Raw genomic sequence first — 23465 nt, forward strand, 5'->3', positions numbered from 1 at the left:
ACGGCCAGTAGAATTGAAAGACTAAAACAACGCGGATATTTCGCCTGTATCCAAACAAGGCGTCTTCAGCACAAGATAGAAAATTAAAAGAAAACTAATCTAAAAACCAAATAAAAACCACCACCAATAATAATAAATACAATTGTCGCTACTTATCCACGTAGGGAAAAGCAGCTATTTGAGTTACATTGATCATTTGATTCAATTAGAATCAAAGAATCAGTTGCTCTTTGATTCTCATTGAAGTAACTCAAATAGCTGATTTTCCCTACGTGGATAAGTAGCGACAATTATATTTATTATTATTGGTGGTGGTTTTTATTTGGTTTTTAGATTAGTTTTTTTTTTAATTTTCTATCTTGTGCTGAAGACGCCTTGTTTGGATACAGGCGAAATATCCGCGTTGTTTTAGTCTTTCAATTCTACTGGCCGTCGTCTCGTTTGAAGTTTTCTTTTTGTAGAGTTTTATCTCTCTTGGTTGTTTATTGTGATTTTTTAACATCTTCACTATGAACTGCAGACATCTATTGAAATGATACTTTTTGGAAAAAGCTAGGGCATCTACGGGTGATATGGGTAGGCTAGGTAACCATATAGCCAATTATTTACAGTCTTCACAAAAGAAGCATAAGGCTTCTTGATTTTCTCATGGTAACATCATTCTTATAGCATGATTTTATGTTTTAAATCATATTTTAATATTCATACCTTAATTTTTTACTTATTATAATCGTGTCATAGCCTAAAAATTAGAAGATAACTATTTTTTATCCAAGTATCAGCTCCTCCAAAAACAAACAGCCGCCATCTAGCGCTAGCCAGCAAAATTGGAGCTAATTATAAAAGCCCAAGTTAAAAATATTAGTTGTAGCAACTACATGAAAACCTCTGGTCTATCACAGCTTTTGTTTGTAGCTAGAACAAGCAAAGCAGAGGTTTTTCTCTGGTGTCTTCCACATAACAGAATCAACTAAGTCAAATAAGGGAAAGGTAGACCCGAGGGGTGGTGGCTTTTTGAAAGATACTTTTCAAAGTCTAGGGGTGGCCGGCATTTCTTTCTTCAATAAAAAATACCCAAAAAGATATTTGTCAATGAAAATTTTTCAGTTTTTTTTTAAATTTTGCTTAATTTGGTTTTAATTTCTTTTTTATTTGCTGCACTCTAAGTAGCGTAGGTAGTTTTCTAACTTCAGTTAAAACTAAAAAATAGGAGTTTAAAAGAAGAAAGCTAAAAATAAACAATAGTCAAAGGGAAAAAGTTAAAAGCCCTAACCAAAATAAGCTGATATTGCTGGGCCGCCGTGCTAAAGGGTGGATAGATTAAGAAAGGATAGGAATAACTAAACACTTTCTCTGGTTGAGAAAAAAATGGCATTTAACGTCTCTAAAGAATATTCTGTTTCAGTAATGTTGAAAGCCAGATGAATTTGATTTTTCATTCGTTTCTGTAGTAATAGCAGCATTATATATCACGGTTTTATTTCAGCTTGATGCCGATACCCAACGAGACAGTATGCTAAAAAAAATGGCCAAATTTTGTGTAAAGTATTTGAAACTGTTGTAAATGTTTAACTGCTGTGACTGTTAATGAATTTGTGACTGTTTGTGATTTGTTGTGACTGTTGTTCTGTTTGTTGTCACAACAACTGTCACAAACTATTAAACTATATTAAACTATGTTGTGACTGTTTGTTGTCACAACAACACAAACTGTTGTTGTGACTGTTAATGAATTTGTGACTGTCTTGGTTTTGGGGAAAGGTTTGATTTACTGGCGTTTTTAGACCTTAATAACTTTGAAGAAATATTTTGGGTTGAGTGTAAATCGCTGCCTAAAATTTTTATTATTTAATATTTAGTATTTCATTTCAGTTGCAATAGCATTTGTTTTATCGCCTATCATGGAACGACAGGATTCCATAAATTGATATTATATTTTGGGAGGACAGAACATGTCTGGAAAGCCTCCTCCCCCTGCTTAAGAGCCTTTACTTATGTTATGTTTACCTTGAAGAAACATTTTGGGTAATCAGCGATCCGGCTGATCTTTTGACACTATTAATTAAAGGTTGTGTCGAGTGTAACTTACTAGAGTGAAGCTATTTCTAATTTTGTTGACATTTAATTTGTTTTCAGGGCGATGGAAACATTCGCTTTTTTGAAGTTGTATCAGAATCCCCTTGGATTCATTACTTAGGACAATTTTTGTCTGGATTTCCTCAGGTAAGGGAAATTTGATTAAAAAACTCATATTTTACAAGCAAAAGGAAAAACAAACAAACTGTAAAATGCAAAGAAAAAAGTGAAACAATACACTTCAAAATCTTATGCACAAATGAATCAATAATTTAGTACCACTTTCTCTCATTAGCTTTGCTGTGCTTTCTAGGACAAAGGAAATTTAATTAAAAAACTCTCATATTTTACAAGCAAAAGGAAAAACAAACAAACTGTAAAAGGGAAAGAAAAAGAGTGAATTAACTTTGCTGTGTTTCCTAGGACAAACTCCAATAACCTATTCTAGTTTTACGAAGAAAATATTAAATGCACTTCTGATTTCACTAAACCACCCAATAACCTCATTTCCTACCTTAGCTGCAGCAATAATCCCTCTCTTAACAGTTTGTAATACTCTTTGGTGCTACCTTGTACTATTATTATTAATATCATTGTTATATTTTTTTATTATTGACGGACTCACAGAACTGAGTCGAGATTCAGACTAAAAAGGGCCATTGCCGGAACCACCCGTCCACCCCCCCCCCTCCGAAAAAAAGAGTATAGCACCAGTGACTATTGAGTTATTGTAGCCTTGCCCCGTCAGACGCATGTATTTCGTGATAGGACTTACCTATCTCTGGTTTCGCTTTCTAGAAGAGCCTTTCTTGGTAGTATCAGGTCTCCTCCATTATTTTCCCTCATCTTTTGGACCTGCTTTTGCAGGCAGCACTTGTCCTAAAAAGAAAGTTAATAGTCATCCATCATTCTTCAGCCGCAATCATCAGCCATAAACCTCGGTTACTATAGAATATGGTTCGCTTCAGTTCCATCTAACGCTGCAACCATGATATCTACCTAATCAAGTTATTAACATTGTACTAGACGTATGAAACAGAAGATGAAAAGAAGGGGGAAAGGGCTTTCATTTCTGAAGGAAACAAATGTAGCCGCTGCCATTTGCGAATTCATTTACTGATTTCCTATCCAAGACCTTTTTGGCACAAACCTTTGAATAGTCTTATAGCAAATGCGAATATATAAGTCCTTTCACTCTTGAAGTAGTGTGCTCAGACATTACTTACCTACTTAGATTTAGGACTTCCCACATCGGTCTGTGCACAAGATGACAACGATGCCTTTCCAGGATAACTTCTCTGGCGTCTTCGGCCAAGGGTCATCAAGAGATTCTTTCAAGAGTAAAAAAAGAGTCTTTTTCAGGGCATCGTCCAAGTGTAGCTATTTGTCGTCAGCGCTGTCGAACTCTGGGATAAGTCTATCACCAAACATCGAGAGGCAGGCGATTGCTGCCTTTTCTAACCATGTGTCCCTAATATTGCCACCGACTGCTTATACTTATAATTTTAACAATAAAGAGCTGATGTTTAGTCTTCTATTTTTCTGCCCGTAATTACGTCCGTCCTGTTGATTCCGAGAATCCGTTGAAGATAATCATTTTCAAAACTTAGGATTCTTTTCTCTAGCTTTTCTGTCAGCGCCCAGCTTTCAGAACCATGCACTAGCACTAATAGAAGATTACTATTGAAGAGCTTTAATTTCAGCTTCAAAGATAAAGTGGCACTTCTCCACACGTTTCTTAACTTGTACGTTTCAAACATTGCTTAGTGTTTATGACATATGTTCTCAAGTTTTTGAAGCATGGAGAATAAAGAGTCAGATTTTAGTGTAGAGAATGTGGATTGAGAAGGCGGATGGCCATCCTCATATTAAAGATAGTTTTTGTTCATTTTCAGTTCTAAATCATTCTATACTTTTGTTTAGCTACCTGTTTTTCTTTTATGTTTAATTGAAAAGGGGCCAGTAAAATAGGGCGAAATTTTATGGTAAGTTTTTAGTCAATGAATAAATAAGGCTTGAACAGTTTTAAATGTCCATGCAAACAATTTAATGTACTGCTAATAGCATTAAAAGCCTTGTTGAATGACGAACGCGTTCACGATAATAGCGTAACTTATAAATCAAAGAATCTAAATAAAGATTGAATTAAAATATAATTAAATTCTAAATACATAAAATCTAAATTTAACTAAATAAATCAATTAAATTTAAAACGTAAATACAAATTCTTCTCACGCTTTTCACATTTTTGGGGTGGATCTTTTAGCCATAGTTTTAATTTTGTTTTTATTTTTTTTTTGGCTTTTTGTAGATTCTGTTGAATTTTTCAAATTATCTTTGCATGCTCGCAGCCACTATTGACATTAGTACTACACTACATTGTTATTTATAAATTTTAGGCCTACCTTAAGGCTCGAAATTCAGGGCTAAAACCAATGTGTGGACATTGATAAATCCTAAAGTTTACACGTTTTATTGTTATAAAACGCATCCCTTATTATATTATATTATATTATTAGCATTATTATATATTATATATTATTATATAATATATATTATTATATAATATTATTATATATTATTATTATATATTATATTATTATATATTATATTATATTATTATATATTATTAATATTATTATATATTATATATATATTATTATATAATATATATATAGCATTATTATTATTATATTATTATTAGCATTATTATATATTATATTATATTAGCACAACAAAAACTCTTATAAATTATTAACTTTAAATATCTTAAAATAATAAATTAGGTATACGGCACATACAAAGTATAACGTTGTAATCATAATACTGAAATTTCCCTTTCTCTAGTACTATTTAGCCCTTTTTAAGCGGATTATTTTTAGTATTAGTCTGGCCTTGTTTGCATGCCTAACATAGCTTTGATGTATGCCAGTATTTATAGCCATTGCGTGTTCAATACGTTAAAATGATAAATAATAGTTTATTATTAAGATAATTGTCATTAAAAGTAATTAACCTTGAATTAATCAATAGTCTAAGACTAAACGAAAAGCAGGTCGTTTGCGGTTGGGGTGGAAGTATTTCGTAAAGAAAGATTTAAGGGAAATGGGAACTTCCTGGGAGGGTATAAGGAGGGAGGCTTTGAATAGATTAGGATGGAGGAGGAGCGTTCGTAGCTGTATTGGCTTCAGGTGCCTTGGTGCTGCAGTGAGCTGCTATTAGTAGTAGTAGTAACCTTAAATATGTAAAAAATAAAATAAAGTTTAACCTTAAAAGGTTTTGTAACGTTAACATATTGAATTTACACCGCTAATAGTCTTTTATAAATTAAGTTTCCTGACTACTTTTTATAAACTTTGTTTGGCAGATATTCTTTTAATTTCTTCATGTTCTTGGCTCTATGCCTAATTGTGGTTTTGATGCGTTTAGAATTTTGACTGTTGATATTTATTCCAATTCAGATTTATTCCAATTAAATGTATTCTTTTAATTTTTTCATGTTCTTGGCTCTCTGTCTAAGCGTGGTTTTGATGAGTTCAGAATTTTTGACTGTTGATATTTATTCTAATCAAGATTTATTCCAATTAAATTTATTCTTTTAATTTCTTCATGTTCTTGGCTCTATGCCTAAGCGTGGTTTTGGTACGTTTAGGATTTTCACTGTTCGTATTTATTCCAATTTAATTTATTCTTTTCATTTCTTTATGTTTTTGGCTCTATGCCTAATTGTGATTTTGATTTTATCAAACTTTTATAATTTTGACAGTTTTTTTGCACTAAAAATAGTGAATAATAATCTGCAATCGAAGGTGAAACACAAATAAAGAGTAATAATTTATAATTAAATTAAAAAAGTAGAATATTTAACGATAAATATTCTAAAAATAAAATAAAAATACAACTGGCTTTTTAGTGTAAATCATGATGCAACATTAAAACTTTAGATAAACAACATTTAAAATGGCGAATAATCTATTTTGCTCTCTTACTTTTAGAACCCTTTTTTGAAACTTTACGGTACTTTTATTTCCAGCGTGGCCTTGGTTTTATGCCTAAGCGTGGCTGTGATACATCCCAATGTGAGGTTTTTCGATTTTACAAGTTGCACATAACAAGAAATATTTGTGAACCGATTTCCATGATCGTTCCGAGAAAGGTAAGGCCTCTTTGAATATTAAAATAAATTTGCTGAGCTTTTTACCAGACCTAACGTAGCCTTACAATGTTATAGATGTTCGACAAGCATGAAGAAAATGAAGAAAATGATAATTAAGAAACCACACGACGATGACTTACAGCCTGTAAAAAAAAAAAAAAAAAAAAAAAAAAAAAAAAAAAAAAAAAAAAGGGTGTACTTAGGTATTTGACATCACAGAGCTGGGTTTGGTTTCATTTAATTATTTTTATAGATTATATCGAATTAGGTGACGTTAGAATTTTTTGCAAGGTTTTTATTTCTTTTTTATTTTATTTTCTTTTAATTTAGCGCTATTTATTTATAAATTGCTAACTTTTTTCAATTCAAAATGTCCACTTGTATTTAGAAAATGTATAATTACTTGAACCTTGTGGCGGCAGAGTGTATTCATTATCTGCTTAGCAACAGAGGGCACTGGGTTTGATTCCAGTTGCCTCACGATCGATCGCCAGGCCTCCTGCCTGTCCCTGTAAAAATATTCCACCAATCAAAATGTCCGTAACGATTGGACGCTATGTGCACCATCAATGACTATGGAGGATTTTTATCCTCTTATATTTTATAAGATCTTTAGTGCTCCAATTTTATGTTGAAACAAATCGTTTTAATTAATAATTATAGCTTAGTTCTAAAGTTATACCTTTAGGTTTAATCTCTATTTTCTTGTTTTATATCCGTAGTGTTTTTCTTCGTACTTTTCTGTGTCTATTTTCCTCTTTTGTGCTACGCGAGTTCTTATTTATTTTATATATTAAATAACTGGTTTTTGGTTGAGTCACATGGTGGGTTTTTAGCACCCTCGTCAAGGCATTCACAGAAAAAATCGCTATTCAAGTTGAAAACAATTCATTTAAAAAAAAATATTTTTTTGTTTTTCAGTTGTTTACATAGAATCTGTTACGTAGAAATATATTGTTTTTTTTCTGTTAGATAGAATCTATTAGCCTCTCACAAGTAAATCTGAACTCTTTTTTCATGTTTTTCATTTTATTTCTGTTAAATGACCTGATCAATTTTTAGCGTTCCCAAGTATGTTCCCTCAAATTAATGATTAGTACCAAGTAATAATACGGCCTTTTGTTTCTAATACTGGCAAATTCAGAACAGATCAAACGTTTCCATAAATCACTATTTTATCATTGGAGACCTGGGATGTTTAGCTTTGAAAGATGCTTATTGTATGCTGAGACTGGCTTTTGTACATATATAACAGGGTCAGTTAAGCTGAATTTTCTAACAAGATGAGAGTTGCGAGTCCATGGGGGAAACGTAAAAGATATTTTGCGAAACGAAAGAAAACTGAACGAAGTTTTGATTTAGCTGTTCAAGTTAACATTTTGCAAAACGGTGATATGCATAAGTAACGTGGAAGAGTAACTGAGTTAAAAAGTATAGAATACGGCTGTTGAAACCTAGCTTATTCACATCCTTATGGCCCATAAGGGGGCACATCCCTCAAGGGGGCCACATATGGCACATCCTTCTCACATAAGAAGCATACGATAGCTCTACTCGGCATTCGATGTGAGCTTAAGGAAGTTTCGTATGTTCTTCATTGAGGAACCAATGGGGAGACCGAGGTAAATAATGTGATCAATCGGCTTGATCCTGCTGTTCCCGTGACGAATATCTGCTGGTGGCGTGTACTTCCAGTTGAAGCTAAGAATTTCTGACTTTTGATCATTGAATTTAGACCAAGTTTTGCATATTCAGTTTGTGGCGATACCAAACATCATAAATGCGCTGGATAGGACAACTTAAGTTCGAAATGCTGTCTGCATGACCGACGAGAGACAGATTGAGGCCGGCAAGGATGAAAGACGAGGGAGCAGCGGACTGCGCATCAAGAACTGTGTTTTAGAGAGTGAAGGGGAAGAAACAGGCACCCTAATAAGTACCTTTCGTGATGTCCTCAAAAATATCAGGAGTTGGGTGTGTAGTTACAACCTTCTAGAAAATACATGCCTGAAAGTTTTATACAAGAAAATTTAGTTTTTTGGACATTTTTTGAACAGATAAGAATTTGTTCTAATATCCACTGATTCTACCGTTTTTAGCTTTCTATTTCCCGGCATTTTCTTGGGCAAAAAAGAAAAAAAAAAACAACAACAAAAAACACAGGTTAATTATATGTCTGTGTTAAATCTATTCCAGATTCTTACTGATTCTGAAAAAGATTGAAAATTGGTTCTATTTTGAGTATTTAAGGTATATAGTGGTGAATGCAGTGAGAGTTCGGGGGACTGGAAGAAAATGTGACTCGTCCGCAAGAGCCCCGATTCAACTAGAAAATAGTGACGAAGAACACACTGCCTTTCTATCATGCAAAACAAGAGAATCGCTACTTCCTCACCTCATTACTTTATGGGGAAGTTAGAACATAGGTTCAAGCAAGACTGAAAAAAACAAAAGAGTTATTCCTTCAAGCATCGATTGTACTACTGTTGTTCACTGTCTCCACAAATTTTCTTGTCATCTTCTCTCGTTTTGTAATTTGACTACTTCGTCTATTGACTTTGAATACTTGCCAATTCAAAACCTCTTCATAATATGCCCAGGAGAGATAGTGAGAATTCGCTCTAAGTAGACCTATTTTTTCTAACAAAAAAATAATTCTTACAATACAAAAATACATCCTAAGAAGTCACAAATTCTTATTACAAAATGCAAAGTATTTATTACGAAACGAAACTTAATTCTTACGGAACAAAAATATATCATAAACAATGAAAAACTGTCCTTGCAAAATACTTGTTACAAAAAAAACAAATACTTCTTACAAAAAAAAAAATAATTCTTGCAAAACAAAATACATCCTAAACAATCAAAAACTGCTCTCTCAAAATTCAAAACAATGTTACAAAATACTTTTTACAAAACGAAACATAATCCTGGTTCAGGTATCTGGTTCTCCCTTCCAAGGTAAGGTAATGGGGTGGAAACCCTTCAGTAAATTTCTTATGAGCGCAAGACACTCATTCTATAGAGATAAATTAAATTAAAAAAAAAACAAGTTTTTTTTAACTGAAAGTAAGGAGCGACATTGAAACTTAAAACGAAGAGAAATTAGTGCGTATGTGAAAGGTGCTGTTCCCTCCTCAACGCCCCGCTCTTTACGCTAAAGTTTGACTCTTTCTCTCAACTTTACTTTTTAAAACAGTAAAAAATTTAGCGTAAAGAGCGGGATGTTGAGGAGGGAGCAGCTCCTTTCATATACGCAGTAATTTCTGTTTGTTTTAAGTTTTAATGTTGCTCCTTACTTTCAGTTAAAAAAAAAACTTTTTTTTTTTAATTTCTGAACGTTTTTGAATTAAGCATGTTTCGATTTTGGCTCTCCGCGGATGAATAATTAAAACGAAATTTGCATATTTTTTTTGGACTAGATGACTTTCTCATAGTTTTGATCGAATGATTTTGAGAAATAAAAGGAGTGGGGGAGGAGGCCTAGCTACCCTCCGATTTTTTGGTTACTTAAAAAGGCAACTAGAACTTTTAATTTTTTACGAACATTTTTATTGGTAAAAGATATACGTAACTTACGGATTAGCTTACGTAACGAACTTTTGCATTCACCTGTATTTATTACGTATATGATAGGGTTCTCCCCCTCGTCAGTACTTCGCTCTTTACACTAAAGCTAAAACTTTGTCCCAATTCCTTAACAATGACCCCTGAATCACAAAAGCAGTAGAATAAATAGTTGAAATTACTAAAAATACTTTAGCGTAAAGAGCGAGGTATTAAGAGGAGGTGAACCCCTCATATGCGTAATAATCTCTGTTCGTTTTAAATTTTAATGCTGCTCCTTACTTTCAGTTGAAAAAAAACTTTTCATATTTATTTTTTCATTGTTTTTTTTTAATAAAGCTAGAAAATCTTGCGCTCCCTTCATTGAAATTTTCTTCCCCCATAACAAATTCCTCCATGGAAAGTTCCCCAAACATATCCCCTCTTCTCAACCCCTCCCCCAACCAAAAAATCCCCCTGAAAACGTCTGTGCACTTCCCAATAACCATTACTATATGTAAGCACTGATCAGTGTTTATAACTTGTAGCCCCTCCCCTGGGGACTGTGGGGGAGTAAGCCGTCCCCAAAGACATAGTTATAAGGTTTTCCTACTATGCTGAATAAAATGGCTATCTCAGAATTTTGATCCGGTGACTTTGGGAAAATAATTAGCGTGGGAGGGGGCCTAGGTGCCCTCCAATTATTTTGGTCACTTAAAAAGGGCACTAGAACTTTTCATTTCCGTTAGAATGAACCCTCTTGCAATATTCTAGGACCACTGGGTCGATACGATCACCCCTGGGAAAAACAAACAACAAACAAACAAATAAACACGCATCCGTGATCTGCCTTCTGACAAAAAATTCAAAATTCCACATTTTTTTTAGATAGGAGCTTGAAACTTCTACTTGGCTTGTTCAAAATAGTAGAAATGACTTAAAGGAACGATTGTAAGAATAATCTGTTTTATTGAGGCTACGTTGGATAAGAGTCAGTAGTTGTTTTAATCAAATTTCGGGGGTCGATAATAGGGTTTCAGTACTATTTTTGTCTCCTCTTTTCATTTGTATTGTTGATTGCTCTTTTTACGACCGTTTATAGCTTCTCTCAGACGAGCTCTCTCGCATTGTGCCCCCCTTTGTCCAGTCGTCAAGGCAGACACGAAGCAACACAGATCCGTCCAATTATCTAAAAGAGGCCACGCCAAGAACCGAGTACTTGAGAAGAGCTTAATCCAGCGTTGCACTTCTATCTAGAACGATCTCCCCGGGGATAATGCTCCTGCCTACCCCTCTTCTGACTCCTTAAAAGGAAGGTCTAGCAGACATTTAAAACGTCGAGGTTTCGGAACAAGGTAAAGGAATAGTGGCATATCAGATACCTTTAAGTACCTGGTGCCATGAATGTAGAAAAAAAAAATATGTATGTGTATATAAATTGCTACACAAATTATTTATATTTTTTTAATGGGATTGAATCGTATGATACTTATGCGGAACAGGCAATAAATTGTCTGCATTTCAATGTTTGTTTAGTTAATTAAAGGTTCTCAGACTCCTAAAATTTTTATATTAGGTCTTCATGACGCACCCCTCCCTCCCCTGCTTACACATTACCGAAAATATATTTGACAGTTCTCTTTTTTTATCTTTTTTAGAGTGATTCCTTTCAAGCAGATTTATACCCAGATACAGTTGCACCAACGCCAGCAATGTCGGCAGAGGAATGGATTTCCGGAAAAAATAAACCTCCTGTCCTACTGTCAATGAGATCAGGTGATTTTCATTTTCTTCTTCTCCTTTTGTCTTGCTTTACTTAAACTAAAAATATTATTCATAAAAATGTTAATCAAGCGTCATTGTAAGAATATGAGAAGAATTGTGTAGCAGAAAATAAAAATGGGAAATAGCCCAAAAAGAGTCATAAAACTTTAATAGAAGAAGCAGAATATGAAAGAGGAAAAAACTACTTACTTTATTGATACTGCCACAACTATTTAGTGGAACGCGGGGATGCCCATATATGATTCTCTATCATCATAGAGATGCAGCCACATCCTACGTAATGTTGGTTTAATAGCTGAAGTAAGCCGGTTCATAATGTATGAGCTAATATGTAGACTAGTATCTACTAATGGGAAGTACTGTTTATTAATTAATTACTGTTTATGCATTAATTAGCTTGATAAACTAAAGTAATCATTAATACAATCAGTAATTATTATTCAAATTACCAAATATATTTTTTTTATAGAAAGTATATTTTATATATTTTTTTATTTTTATATACTTATTTTTATATTTGTTTTATTTTATATACTTTTTTTTATATTACTTTTTAATTTTTTATTTTTATTTACTTTTCCATTTTTCATTTTTATTTTATGCGTTTTTTTTATGGGTTCACCTAGAAAGAAAATGTCTGCATCGGTGCCTGGTTCTTTCGCAAAAGGTAAGGTAATGGGAGGGAAACCTTTGAATATATTCTGTGTGAGTGCAAAGAATTCCTATTTAGACAGATAATTTGTCTAGGCCGAGTCAGGCCAGCCATAATAGATTAGCTAATATGCAGGCTAGTATCCATCACTATAAAGTAATATTTAATTAATAATTTTGTTAATGGATTAATCAGCTTGATCAACTAAAGTAATTAGTAACACAAATGAAAAAAATAATAATATAAACCGTATTATGTAAAAATAAGACCTCGCTGTTTATAGTATTTACTGACGGGTATAGTACTTGTGGTTTAAGCAACCCTTGTGCCTTTTCTATTTAATAAATTTTTGTTTTTATTTGGAGAAGAGAGGCGGGTTGTAATAAATGCTTCAACTGTCATACATATCTTCGGAGGCATAAACACCACTTGTTGTCAGAAGTGGTAAAGATAGTTCAGGATATCAAGAGTTATTTGAAGCTGTTTGTGGTATTTTGGAGGACACATTTCGTTGATAGCTTTAACGTTATTAGGACAGTGGGATATTTCTTTGTTAGACTAAATATGGCGAAAATAAGATGTAAGTTGTCATTGATAATGGACTTGACCCACAGATGTAGTGTAGCAGGAAAGGCACACGTCACATTGTATTTAGTGATACTTGGGGTCCCTGTGTGTGTTCTTCCATTTTTCAGAGTTATTTCTGATTATTGTATCATTTCTGGTCCTAATTGAAGTAAATTTTCTTTGATTGTTTAATTGTCTGTTACACATACCTTTCCACATACCACATACTATTCTGTCTTAAACCATTTGGTCCCCAATGCCTTTGTTGGATTGACGTGAAGCTGGGTGCGAGGTGACTTTCTTTTTAATTGATTTCGACCCTTTAAGTACCAAGAATATGAAAAGAAATCTGTTGTTTTTTAAGATTTTCTTCTGGCTGTTGCAGAATTATCACGTTTTTGGACAGTGCTGTCACGCTAAACCATGAAAATAAATAAGCAGAATTAGTCAGTTGGACTTGACGACAATTTCATCCGTAACACTGACATATTTCCAGCTACTGCTATTGACATATGTTTCTGACATATTTCCAGCTACTGCTATTGCCATATGTTTCTGACATATTTCCAGCTACTGCTATTGACATATGTTTCTGACATATTTCCAGCTACTGCTATTGACATATGTTTCTGACATATTTCCAGCTACTGCTATTGACATATGTTTCTGACATATTTCCAGCTACTGCTATTGACATATGTTTCTGACATATTTCCAGCTACTGCTATTGCCATATGTTTCTGACATGTTTCCAGCTACTGCTATTGATATATGTTTCTGACATATTTCCAGCTACTGCTATTGACATATGTTTCTGACATATTTCCAGCTACTGCTATTGACATATGTTTCTGACATATTTCCAGCTACTGCTATTGCCATATGTTTCTGACATATTTCCAGCTACTGCTATTGACATATGTTTCTGACATATTTCCAGCTACTGCTATTGACATATGTTTCTGACATATTTCCAGCTACTGCTATTGACATATGTTTCTAAATATGCAACTGATATATGCTACTGACATGTTTCCAGTTTACCCTTCAATCATGCTTGATTTTTTCATTTTATCTAGTGCCTACTACTACTCCACCTGCAAATAGACCTGTACACTGCTACTGCTACTGACATATTTTTCTAAATCTGCTACTGACATATGTTTCCAGCCTACCTTTCACACATGCTTGTTTTTTCATTATATCTAGTGCCTACAACCCGATACTGCAAGCATATGGAGGTCTTTCAATAAAAATTAACCTCCCGGTTTTGCATATGTGGCTGTAAAAGTTTCAGCTTAATCCATTCTCACAGTTAGGTTTCATTTTCACTCTTTCTTGTTCTTTGACTATCCAATCTATATGATGATACTTCCTATATAATTTTCTATATAAAATTATATAAATAAAGCTAGCTACTTTCAGCTGGTACTTCTGAAATTCACTTGGGATCTCTCCAGATGGTTGATAATTGGACTTCGTGTTCCAACCACTAACAATCAACTGCTACCTTTGAGGCATCAGTTGATTTGATCAGTTGATCAGTTTTGATCAGTTGACTAACTTCTTTAATTACATTCACTTGCCAATTTCTGAGCAGTTGTATCTTCTTCTGCATAGCTTGGGACTCGCTCTAAATACTTGAAAGATGTAATGTCTAACAAAGCTTAATTTTATTACCTGAAACAGCCCTTATGCACCCATCTAGAACTCTGATTGCTGCTCTTTCAGAGGAGCTAGGATTATTTCGATCAATCAATGAACGTGTTCAATGTAATTTGGATTATTTTCAAAAGAAGTTTTGATGTAGCTATGCGCAGAGACATGATTTATATCTACAATAAAATGTCCATTCCGAGTCTCACACTTTTCACAATTGCAGCGATAGCTGTAACTTAGTAAAGAACGAACCGCGGCCTTTAGTAACCTTGGTCTCAGCTGGGGAAAGGAGGCATTATCCATGCAACAATCTTTTACCTGCAACCTTTAGATTATTTAAAACAATTTTTCGTGGTATTTTCATTGAAAAGGGACGTGTTTTCTTGAGTATTTCGAATACAAGAATTTCAGGCAAAGGGAAAATGGTCTTCTATACGTCCTCTTGAATATGCTCAAAAAAAAAGAAGAAAATCACAAACATCAGCAGTGAGAGAGTAAACTGTTGTGACAAAATGACAATTTTGTTAATTGTAATTACAATTACACTTACCTATAAACAAAATAGACGACAAACAGAAGAGTTTGTACAACGCCAAACATAAGGAAGAATGTCATAGAGAGGCACTGAGGGCAAGAGGGATTCAGGGCAGTATTACTGACATCTCTTTTAAGAGATGTCGGTTAAACTACTCTTTAAGAGAGGAGTTTCAACTCCATCTTACAAAGCCTCAGTTCGTGTATAAAACATAGTGATTAAACTGGATATAGGACCAGATGCATACCAGATGCAACCGAGAGCATTTTGATATATTAAATGTGTCAAAAAGGATGTTATCGGTTTCTCTTTTTCTTTTATAAAATATCAATTATTATAAAAAATATCAATATTATAAAATATCACTAAATTTTGGCTACATACAGAAATCTCTATTTCTGTATGTAGCCAAAATTTAGTGATATTTTATAATTATATCCTATTCGTTTAATTATTCAATGTTTCAAAAAATCCAGGTAAGTAAAATTGAATGAATAAGGGAAACAGGATAAAAAAGACATCGATTTATGTTATTTTGTTTTTGGTTTAGTGTCACTTCTGTGATGTTTTCATTTATGTAATTTCCTTTGATATCATTTTAGGCTTGAAGGTGACTTATAAGCCAGTGAGGCTTGAACATGTTGACAAGAAGCTGAGTTTGTCGGAAAGGAACAATGAGAAAAAATTTGCTTTTATTGCCCAAGAAAATATTGTGGATTATCGGCCTCTTGAGGTAATCTTTTACCTTTCCTTTTCCTCCCCTCTCTATCTTTCCTTTATCCTTCCTTCCCTTGTTCTCTCTATGTATCGTTAACTTTTCTTCGCGTTTAATATCCCTTCTCCTTGTTCTCTGTTCGTATTTAAATCGTATTCAATTTCCACTTATCTTTTCAACTTGATTAAAAAATAGAATACATTACACCAGACAAGAAAAAGATAATGAGAAATCCGTGAAAACAGTAAATAATAATGATGTAGCCTATAATGTATTCGAATAATTTATTATATATTCAACAACCGTTAACAGCGAAACAGAATAAAAAACAAATAAAAAGAAATCATTATTTCTCAAAAAATTCCCATCTATAAGACAAATTCTTTAAGCTTCCTCGTCAAGAATTGGTTCTGCCAAGAATTAGCTGAACCTATGTAAGGTGAAGGAGCTTGGGCTCTTTTAAAGAATTTTTTTTTTAATTGTTTTATCAACGTGATTATTTGAGTTGAATAAGAAGGACACATAATCTATTAGAATAATTTGGCTATATGTTCAACAGCCATCAACAGCGAAACAGAATATAAAACAAATAAAAAGAAAACAATATTTCTCAAAAATTTCCATCTATAAAATAAATTCTTCTTTTTTTTTTAAATAGTCCAAGCTTCCTCACCAAGAATTGGTTCTGCCAAGAATTGGCTGAACTTACGAAGGTGGGGGAGCTTGGGCTCTTTTAAAGAAATTAATATAAAAAAAATTGTTTTATCGACGTGATTAAATGAGTAAGTTTGCTTTCTTTATATTTGTTATATATTGTGTTTCGCTGTTGACGGCTGTTGAACATATAACCGAAATATTCGACTCGATTGTACAACCTTATTATTCAGTGTCTTCAAAAGTTCCTCATTATCATCTTCTTTTTTGGTATGATGAAAAGGCAGTGTGATCTTTGCATTCCCCCCGCCCTTCCACCTTTTCACCCCAAATCACACACTCCTCTTTATTAATTCCCTATTTTTGTCGAATTTTGAGAATTTACTTTTTTTTTTTTTATCTTTTATTTGCTCTGTGTTAGTTTTGTTTGTTGCTTTAAATTAAAAATTTTCTGTTAAAAAAAGGCTCCTAAGCATATGATTGTACCAATCGTGATATTTTCCAATAAACAGATTAATCAGCTTCTGAAATTTTATGCTTGATAATAACAAGAGCTTATATTTGTTTAAAAAGAGAAAGAGATAGAGTAAGTCTTCAGACGTTATAACATTCAGCTTTCTAAAGGCTTAATTGTCATTCTTTAATAGTTCTAACTAGTCGTTGGTCAAATTTAACTGAATTGTTTTTATATTACTTTATTTTTTTTAACTACACTTAGTGTTTGGACGGAGATGCAATGACTGATTTAGACTTACTTGACTTCTTGACTATCAAATATACTTAAGGAAAAGTTAGAAAAATGTTTGTTGGTTATAAGCACAGAAACTAAGGTAAAATACGGTAAAAAATAAGGTAAAAATAAAATAAGGTAAATAAGGAACTAAGGAACTAACCTAAAATTTTTATCCGTGCGTTTATCATGGGCAAATAATCATAATGCGTAACGAAGTATAAACTTAATTCTTTTTTTGCCATGAATTATTCAAATATTTTCAGTTTGGCTCTAGTTGTAGTTGATGGAAAGTTTTAGTTCTAGTACCTTTATTGTACCTTGAATTTTATTTACAGTTTTTGCTCATAAGATTTACTTTCCGTTTGCTTGATTTCCTTTCCTTATGATAAGATTTGATTTCCTTTTAATTTTAATGTGAGCTTTTAAAGTTTAAAATAAAAAGAAAGTAGTTTCTAAACACCGGTTCCGAAAACTAAAACTAATTCTACTGCGGTAGCTCAAAAGTGATAGTTTTGTGGTAGTGTAGTTTTAGTACTTTTTATTCTAATGAAGATACAATACAAGAACTTTTAGCAAAATACGTAAAAAAGGGGTAAATACCTTGTTATAAGGTATATACAGGATGGCTGGCCTTCATTCCCCCATTGCACTTCCTGGCTGAAGGGCCTTGAGACGGAGATCAGCACCGCCGGTTCGGACCTTAAGGGTCTAGTTCCGCACCCTTTACATTTTTTCTACAAAGTATATTTCAGAATGTAGGGGGACATGCCCACATCCCCTAGTTGTTACCAGTCCTTACAGCCAAATTTTGTGTGATGTGTTTAGTTCGCTAATACACAAAAATGAAGGGACGAGGTAATGCCTCGTCCCCCCATTGCACTTCCTGGCTGAAGGGCTTTGAGATGGAGATCAGCACCGCCGGTTCGGACCTTAAGGGTCTAGTGCCGCATCCTTTACCTTTTTTTTTTACAAAGTATATTTCAAAATGTAGGGGGACATGCCCATATCCCCTAGTTGTTACCAGTCCTTTCAGCCAAATTTTGTGTGATGTGTTTAGTTCGCTAATACACAAAAATGAAGGGAGAGGGTAATGCTTTTTTTATTTGTTTATAACCCGGAATAACACTGAGCAAAAATGTCTAAAGCCACGGGTGCCTTTTTATGGAGTGGTACTTAAATACCTTGTTACAAGTGTTTTCAAAATCTAGACAGAGCACCCCCTTAAAGTGACACTATTGTTCTCAGTCACATTTCAAAATTATGCCTTAAATATAAAAAATACGTTCATAAATATACCTTTATAAAGAAATTCACAGTTTTGAATATTGAATGTCTTAAATCCAGCCGAAAAGATTAATTTGACATTGCATTTCAAAGCGAATTTGTCATAGAAAAGACTGGTTTTTCTAGACCTATTTCTTAGAGTCCCCTCCTGAACTAAATTAAAAAAATTTGGACAAGATTGACTCCACTCATAATGAAGAAGCGATAACTATTAATATTTTAAAGGAATGATCTTCTTCAATTAAGGTTGAAGATGTGATTAGACTTGTCCTCAGTTAGAATTTCCAAAGGTCTGTGTGCTTGGTATATTTGCATAATAACTGGAACCTAAAATACGGCCTTCTTGTATTTTAAATATGAAGTTTCACATTGGTCACAAGTTTGTATCCAGGGGGGATCGGGTTTGACCCCCCCCCCCCTCACTCCTAAATTTTTTTCTGACTCATAGGAACGTAGAAAGATACATATAAACAAATTTTTTTAAGTGTTTTTAATTTTTTTTACCCTCTATTCTAATTAATCATCCTGCTTCTAATACGCAATAGACATTTTTTAGGAGGGCAAAAATAGTGGAAAATTTAGAACATAGAAGAAAACGGGTGGAATATTTCCTAGCCGTAGCGAATTTACTATAATTACCAATTGGCTGTAATTAACTACTATTGGTCAAAATTTATAATTGGCTTCCCAAAACTGTCGATTTTTAGATTACCACAGGCTACCTTTATAGTCACCATCTCTGGGTCTATTTGTTTCTCTAGTGTTTTCCTTATAATTTATTTTGCAATTTATAGCGTGATCAGTCATCAGGCTACAATGAGTTCGATAGTGCTGCCAGCTCTAGTGATGAAGACGAAACTGAAATACGTAAAAGAGCCACTAGATATCGCTCATTCCGTTGTTCTAACAAAGTTTTAGAAATTATTATGCAATTGGAAGAGCAGGCGCAGAAGAACAATAAGTCGACTACGGTAAACTAATAAATGGGGTGTTCGGTAATTTTTAGGGCAATGTGGTATGGGTATGGTATATCGTATGGTGATGGGATTTTGATGGTGTCTTTATTTAGATCGGTGTTTTCCTTATCTTCTGTTTAGCTTGTTGGAAGGGGTGCAGTAAGGCCCAAGGGCCTTAGTTTTGGCCCTTCAATCATGTAGATAAAAACCATGTACCTTTATGAACATGTCCACCATTCTATTAAAATTATGCATGAAGTCGTATATTGCCTTTTTTCATTATTCGGGGCCCCTACCTCCGATAAATAAATGGTTGAGGTATTGAGTTATTTTTGGCATAAATTGGGTAAAAACAGTGGTTTATCAGATGGTGCCGGGAGTGTAGCCGTGTCATCCTGTTACAATTTACTAAAATCTATATTTTGTTTCAACTTTTATTTTGTATAATTTCTCGATGAAATAAGTATTCGAAATAGCGTATGCGTAACTGAACGTTAAGGAGACGTAGCCTTTTGCAGCATTTTTTAAGTGCCTTTTGTTGAGTAGCCTTTTGGAATTGTTAGTTCTAAAGGTGTTTAAATTCCAATTTATTCTAACTTTGAATCGAAAAAAGACTGTTTTGAGAAAACAATCAATGTTTTCTTATGATAAACTGAATGTGAACTAGATAATTACCGTGCAGAATGGGAATAACTAGTCCTAAAAAATGTACGTACATATGCGTTTTGGGACTGCCTCTCCTGAAATACCATATTTTTCATGATCCACCTTGTCCTTTTTGGTATAACTCACTTTTTTTTCGAAGTCAAAATTAGTACTGATTTTGAAACGGTAAATGAGTCAACTCAATTTTCGGTAATGTTTGGGTAACCTAGAAAAGGTTTGGGTATATGAAGTAAGCAGAAACTGGTCCTGGTATCTTCTTGTTAAACGCCTTTGTTATTTCACACAAAACTTCTATATTCTTACGCTGTTGTGAACAGAACAATTACCTAATTACAATATTACTCACTGAGGCAGGTAAACACTGAGGTATCCTGAGGTATATTCCACAATTTTGCTGTATATTCGAGATGCTTGCATGATGCAAATAGGTAAATGTTGCATGATTTTATGTTGTAAAAAGGAGGCCGGACTTGGCAAGTTTCTAGTAGCTGCTGTGACAAAGTGGTATTCATTTTTCTGAATAATACCATTTGTTATAATAAAGGAAAGGAATATGATAGGAAAGTAAAAAATCTGACTTTCTGTTCTTAAATTGTGACATAAAAAATTGTTACCTTGAATTGTGATATATAAAAAATGCAAAAAAAGGATTGAAAATAATTTTTTTTGGAAGAACCTCACTAGAAGAATTTGAAAATGATGACCCTATAATCCGCTTTTGACATTATGACCTTTTTATATTCATTCTGGGCTGTTTGACTTTGACTTCAGACTAGAACCCAACAATTTACATTTTGAACTTTTTTATATTCATTCTGGGCAGTTTGATTTTGACTTCGGACTAGAACCCAACAATTGACATTTTGACCTTTTTAATATTCATTCTGGACTGTTCGACTTTGACTTCAGACTAGAACCCAACAAATGACGTTTTGACCTTTTTTATGTTCATTCTGGGTTGTTTGACTTTGACTTCAGACTAGAACCCTACTATTCATATTTTGACCTTTTTATATTCATTCTGGGCTGTTTGACTTTGACTTCAGACTAGAACCCAAAACTTGACATTTTGACTTTTTTTTATATTTATCCTGGGCCGTTTGACTTTGACTTCAGACTAGAACCCAACAATTAACATTTTGACCTTTTCATATTCATTCTGGGCTTTTTGACTTTGACTCCAGACTAGAACCCAACAATTGGCATTTTGACCTTTTTATGGCACTTGGTAAATACCAAGTGCCATATAGCGATCGCAGATTCTGTCGGTCTGTCGGTCCCGGTTTTAATATTTTAGGCACTTCCAGATAAGCTAGGACGATGAAATTTGAATGGTGTATCAGGGACCAGACCAGATTAAATTCAAATAGTCGTTTCCCCAATTCGACCATCTAGCGGAGTGGGGAGGGGACGGTTAATTCGAAAAAATTAGAAAAAAATGAGGTATTTTTAACTTACGAACGGGGTCATTGGATCTTAATGAAATTTTACATTTAGAAGGATATCGTGTCTCAGAGCTCTTATTTTAAATACCGACCGGATCTGGTGACAATGGGGCGAGTTGGAGGGCGAAACCTAAAATCTTGGAAGGAAAATCCTTAGAGCGGAGGGATCGGGATGAAACTTGGTGGGAAAAATAAGCACAAGTCCTAGAAACGTAATTGACATATCCGGAACGGATTCGCTCTCTTTGGGGGAGCTTGGGGGAGGATTAATTCTGGAAAATTAGAAAAATTGAGGTATTTTTAACTTAAGAACGGGTGACCTTTCGTGAGGTATTTTAAATTTGATATTTAGAAGGAAATCATGTCTCAGAGCTTCTATTTTAAATCCCGACCAGATCTGGTGACATTGGGGGGGGGGGGAGTTGGAGGGGGAAACCGGAAATCTTGGAAAACGAGAGTGAGGAGATCGGAATGAAAATTGGTGGGTAGAGTAAGTAAATGTCGTAGATACTTGATGATGTGACTGGACTGGATCCCTTCTCTTTGGGGAAGTTATGGGGGGGGGGTCAGTACTTTGGGGAGATCGGTGCTTCTGGACGTGCTAGGACGATGGAAATTTGTAGGCGTGTCAGGGACCTGCACAAATTGACTTGATAAAGTCGTTTTCCCCGATTCGACCATTGGGGGGTGGGATAAAGGGAGAGTAAAAATTAGAAAAAAATTAGGTATTTTTAACTTACGAGTGGTTGACCGGATATAAATGAATTTTGATATTTAGAAGGACATTGTGCCTCAGAGCTCTTATTTTAAATCCCGACCGGCATTAAGCCTCTGATTTTCCTTTTAAATTAATCTATTGATTCTTAGAATTTTGCTAGAGCTCATGCCATATGAGCTCTTGGTTCTTCCGACCTCGTCACGAGTGGCATATGAACTATTAGCTCTTGTTTTATATTCATTCTGGATTATTTGACTTTGACTCCAGACTAGAACCCAACAATTGACATTTTTACATTTTTTATATTCGTTCTGGGCTGTTTGACTTTGACTTCAGACTAGAACCTAACAATAGACATTTTCACATTTTTTATATTCATTCTGGGCTGTTTGACTTGGAATTCAGACTAGAACCCAACAATTGCGGGAAATGGATAAGAATGAAACCGGGGTTCGTCTTTGAGAAGCAAAAAAATACTACCAAAGTGACCCAACGGTGTTTCGTGAAAAATTATGGCTATATCTACAGTGAATAGTGTTAGCGTTATTCGAAAAAACAAAAAACAAAAAAAACGCCAATACCACTTCAGGGGATAGAGCGTTAATTCTTAACAATCTGAGATATAGCGCTATATCAGTGTTTTTTGGCCAAATTTTAAGGTTGATTATTCAAATGTAAATGGAATATTGGTTTTCTTTATCTCTTTTTGCTTTCTCTTTATACCTCTGCCAAAATACTGCAGTGGGTATATGCCTATCATACTAAATTAACCAGAATTTTTTTTTATTCAGTAGGAAATATGTAAGCAAATAAATCCGCTAGTTTCTAACAGTTTCTAAAATGTTGCAAATTTACTGTAATAAATATAGCAAAACAGTATAAATATTGTCAATGTAATCTAGCAAGTTCGTCTATGTGAAAAAAAAGAAAAAGAAAAAAAATGCCAACGTTTTCTAATACCAATCGGTTAAGTCATAAGTTTGATTATACAAATTTCATTGAAGTATTTGTTGCTTTATCTCTTTTTCTTTTTGCTCCACTCTGGCTGAATATAGTTGAACTAATTTTCGGCAAAAGGTCGCAATTGGTATCTTTTCATGCTTTTTCTTAGGACTAGTCCATGCTCAATACAAGGGTACATCCAGGATTTTTTTTTCCAGGGGTGGGGGTATAAAATAAAACACATTAAAAACGCCACAAAATGTGTTTATATGCATTTTTGCTACGTTTTTGTCAGTGATTTTTTTAAGGGGGGAGCAAACTCTGAATCCTCCCTCCTCCTGGATACATTCTTACCTCAGCATAACGTTTCGAA

General features: G+C 33.9%; 1 protein-coding gene across 12 annotated transcripts in view; it reads left to right on the plus strand.

The window, feature by feature from the left end:
- Window positions 1–23465, plus strand: part of LOC136040589 (coronin-2B-like) — a 125835-nt gene that overhangs the window by 89934 nt on the left and 12436 nt on the right. For 7 of the 12 annotated variants that reach the window (XM_065724837.1, XM_065724835.1, XM_065724840.1 and 4 more), the window contains exons 8-12: window positions 2137–2223; window positions 6110–6232; window positions 11440–11557; window positions 15582–15712; window positions 19160–19336. In XM_065724837.1, the coding sequence (XP_065580909.1) occupies window positions 2137–2223; window positions 6110–6232; window positions 11440–11557; window positions 15582–15712; window positions 19160–19336 (636 nt within the window). The remainder of the gene's footprint in view (window positions 1–2136; window positions 2224–6109; window positions 6233–11439; window positions 11558–15581; window positions 15713–19159; window positions 19337–23465) is intronic. The other 5 variants (XM_065724845.1, XM_065724844.1, XM_065724842.1 and 2 more) reach the window with 1 other exon arrangement.

This window comes from Artemia franciscana, chromosome 21 (assembly GCF_032884065.1).
Source record: "Artemia franciscana chromosome 21, ASM3288406v1, whole genome shotgun sequence".
Classification (NCBI taxonomy): domain Eukaryota; kingdom Metazoa; phylum Arthropoda; class Branchiopoda; order Anostraca; family Artemiidae; genus Artemia; species Artemia franciscana.